At 54.2% G+C, this 2913-nt stretch overlaps 1 protein-coding gene across 1 annotated transcript; it reads left to right on the forward strand.

Moving 5' to 3' along the window:
- Window positions 1-429: 429 nt before the first annotated feature.
- LOC140002780 (olfactory receptor 14C36-like) lies at window positions 430-2525 on the forward strand. Its single transcript, XM_072039999.1, has 2 exons — window positions 430-1165; window positions 1267-2525. The coding sequence occupies exon 2, from the start codon at window positions 1290-1292 to the stop codon at window positions 2202-2204; it is 915 nt and encodes a 304-aa protein (XP_071896100.1). The 5' UTR covers window positions 430-1165; window positions 1267-1289; the 3' UTR covers window positions 2205-2525.
- The last annotated feature ends 388 nt before the right edge of the window (window positions 2526-2913 follow it).

Raw genomic sequence — 2913 nt, forward strand, 5'->3', positions numbered from 1 at the left:
CAGGAGCAGCTCCTCTGCACAGCGCAGAAGGGCTGGGGGCTCGACCCCCATGGGGAGAGGGGTTGGAGGCAGTTGGGAGTGGGAGGGTGCTGAGAGCTGCCTGCAGGAGAAACCTGCACAGCCCTTGACAAGGTAAGTCTCTGGCTGCAGGGCCATGCAGCTGCAGCTCCTGGAAGGGTCTCGTGCTGGGTCTTGTTTCTGGGAGGGCGGTGGGCAATGCAGTAGGCTGTGAGAGTCCTGCTGGATTGCACTGCGAGGTGAGGAAGTCTGGCAGAAGCCCCTTGGAGTGGCCTAAGCCAGGTGCCCCTGACACCCTAGAAGCCTCGAACACCCTGCTGGTGATGCAGGGCTCTCTGTCAGCTGCCCCATAGCTCCTGCTGCATGGAGGTGCCCCTTGGCAGGGCCCTGTTGGTGGCAGGGTGCTGCAGGGCAGCGCTGAGCACAGCTGCATGGGATGGGGTCTGTGAGCACAGGCGGGGGAAAGAAGAGTTTGGCCAAGATCAGCAGGAACAGAGTGGCCAAGAATCCTCTAGGTACAGCATGTTGTGTGACTGGGATACTGGAATACCCCAGCGTGTGGATATTCACCTGTCTGTGGGGTGTTTTCCTGGGCTTCAGGCTGCTCTCCAGCAGGATGCAGCTCTCTCGTGGCATCCTTGTGGCATCCAGGCGTCCCAAGGAGAAGACACCTCCTTGCTAAGGCCATGTCCGTGCTGCTGGATGTCTGTCTGTGAGCAGCTGGAGTGAGGCCTCGGCAGCCCTGGCTAGGGGGGAAGAGCTGAGATCCTGCTCAGGCCCCCAGGGCCAAGGTAAGGATTCTGTCCAGCCTCACTCGGACTGGGGCTTCTCTGCTCTCAGCTGTCTCCGTTTTTTTCTCAGCGTAACACGAGTATGATCGGTGTCCTAAGCATTACAGGGGTAATTGTTAAGAAAATACAGCAAATAAAATCTCTCTTGCTCTACAGTGTGGTCGGATGAGTTGTTTGCAAAAAGACTGCATGGCTCATTGATCTGACAAGTGGACTGCACTTGAGTTTCCCCCATGGTCCTGCTTCCCTCCTGCTGCACAGCAGGAAGGACTCCTCTGGAGCCCACAGCAGCCCCTGCTCCCAGTGTCACACGCAGCCAGCACCACCCAGAGCTCAAGCAAGAGAGCTGCAGAAAGGTTCTCATGCAAAGAAAGAGGCTTATCTGCGGGCTTTCCAGGAGATGAAATAGGTTTTCCTCATTGAAGTCTGTTCTATTTTTTTTTTCTCCTCTTCAAAGATACCTGTGTCCAAAGTCAGCAAATGCCCAACAGCAGCTCTGTGAGCGAGTTCCTCCTGCTGGCATTCGCAGACACGCGCGAGCTGCGGCTCCTGCACTTCGTGCTCTTCCTGGGCATCTCCCTGGCTGCCCTCCTGGGCAACGGCCTGATCCTCACCGCCGTAGCCTGCGACCACCGCCTCCACACCCCCATGTACTTCTTCCTCCTCAACCTCGCCCTTCTCGACCTGGGCTGCATCTCCACCACTCTGCCCAAAGGCATGGCCAATGCCCTCTGGGACACCAGGGCCATCTCTTATCACGGGTGTGCTGCACAGGTCTTCTTTTTTGTCTTCTTGGTTGGAGCAGAGTATTCCCTTCTCACCGTCATGGCCTACGACCGCTACGTTGCCATCTGCAAGCCCCTGCACTACGGGAGCCTCCTGGGCAGCAGAGCTTGTGCCCAGATGGCAGCAGCTGCCTGGGGCAGTGGCTTTCTCAGTGCTGTCCTGCACACAGCCAATACATTTTCCCTGTCCCTCTGCCTTGGAAATGCAGTGGCCCAGTTCTTCTGTGAGATCCCCCAGATCCTCAAGCTCTCCTGCTCAGATGCCTACCTCAGGGAAGTTGCTGTACTCTTATTTACTCTTTCTTTAATCTTTGCTTGTTTTGTTTTCATTATGTTGTCCTATATACGGATTTTCAGGGCTGTGCTGAGGATTCCCTCTGAGAAGGACCAGCACAAAGCCTTTTCCACGTGCCTCCCTCATCTGGTTGTGGTCTCTCTGACTGTCAGCACTGGCATGTTTGCCTACCTGAAGCCCCCCTCCATCTCCTCTCCATCCCTGGACCTGTTGGTGGCCGCTCTATTCTCGGTGGTGGCTCCAGCAGTGAACCCCTTCATCTACAGCATGAGGAACAAGGACCTCAAGAATGCCTTGTGGAAACTGATGACTTGATTTGCTTCGGAAGCAATAATTTCACAGTCTGTTTCTGCAGATTACTCAGAATATCACTTACACAGAACAACCTATATTCCCTTTTTTGTTGTTTTTGTGTGTGTGAGTGTGTATTTTTAGTACTGGTATTACTTAGTTTTGTGTTTTGTTTTGTTTTGTTTTGTTTTGTTTTGTTTTTTTTCAGGTTAGGTTGCCCAATAAAATGTCATTTTTGTCCCACTCCCAATTCTGTACGTGTGTTTAGTGTATGTACTGAGTCTCTGTCCATGTGGAATTATGGTCTCTGTGAACTTTTAACGAAATAAAACAGCCTACACTGCCTTCTTTGTCTGATGTCCTTCCTCTGAGACCTGGTCTGGCTCTGCTGGGGCAGTGCCCATTTGCAGAGGAAAAGAGTCCCATTCCAGCAGCACAGCCAGGGAGCACCAGCGCTTGGGGCATGCCAAGCTGCTCTCTTGCCTCTGCCGCCCTCTCCTGCTGGTGGGGCCAGGCCCGGCTGCTCCTGGAGCTTGGTGCCAGTGCTGTTGTGGGGCTGTGCTGGGACTGCTGGCAGGTTAATGTTTCTTGCAGAGGGAATTAGCATCTGCCAGCAGAGTCCAGGGTATTGGCCGGAGCAGCATGAGCCCATAAAACAGGTGGAGCCCGCAGAGCATGAGCCTGTCCAAGGTGAATTTAGCAGAGCTCAAGTGCTCAAGCTGCTGCCAACAGG

This window comes from Anas platyrhynchos, chromosome 6 (assembly GCF_047663525.1).
Source record: "Anas platyrhynchos isolate ZD024472 breed Pekin duck chromosome 6, IASCAAS_PekinDuck_T2T, whole genome shotgun sequence".
NCBI lineage: Eukaryota > Metazoa > Chordata > Aves > Anseriformes > Anatidae > Anas > Anas platyrhynchos.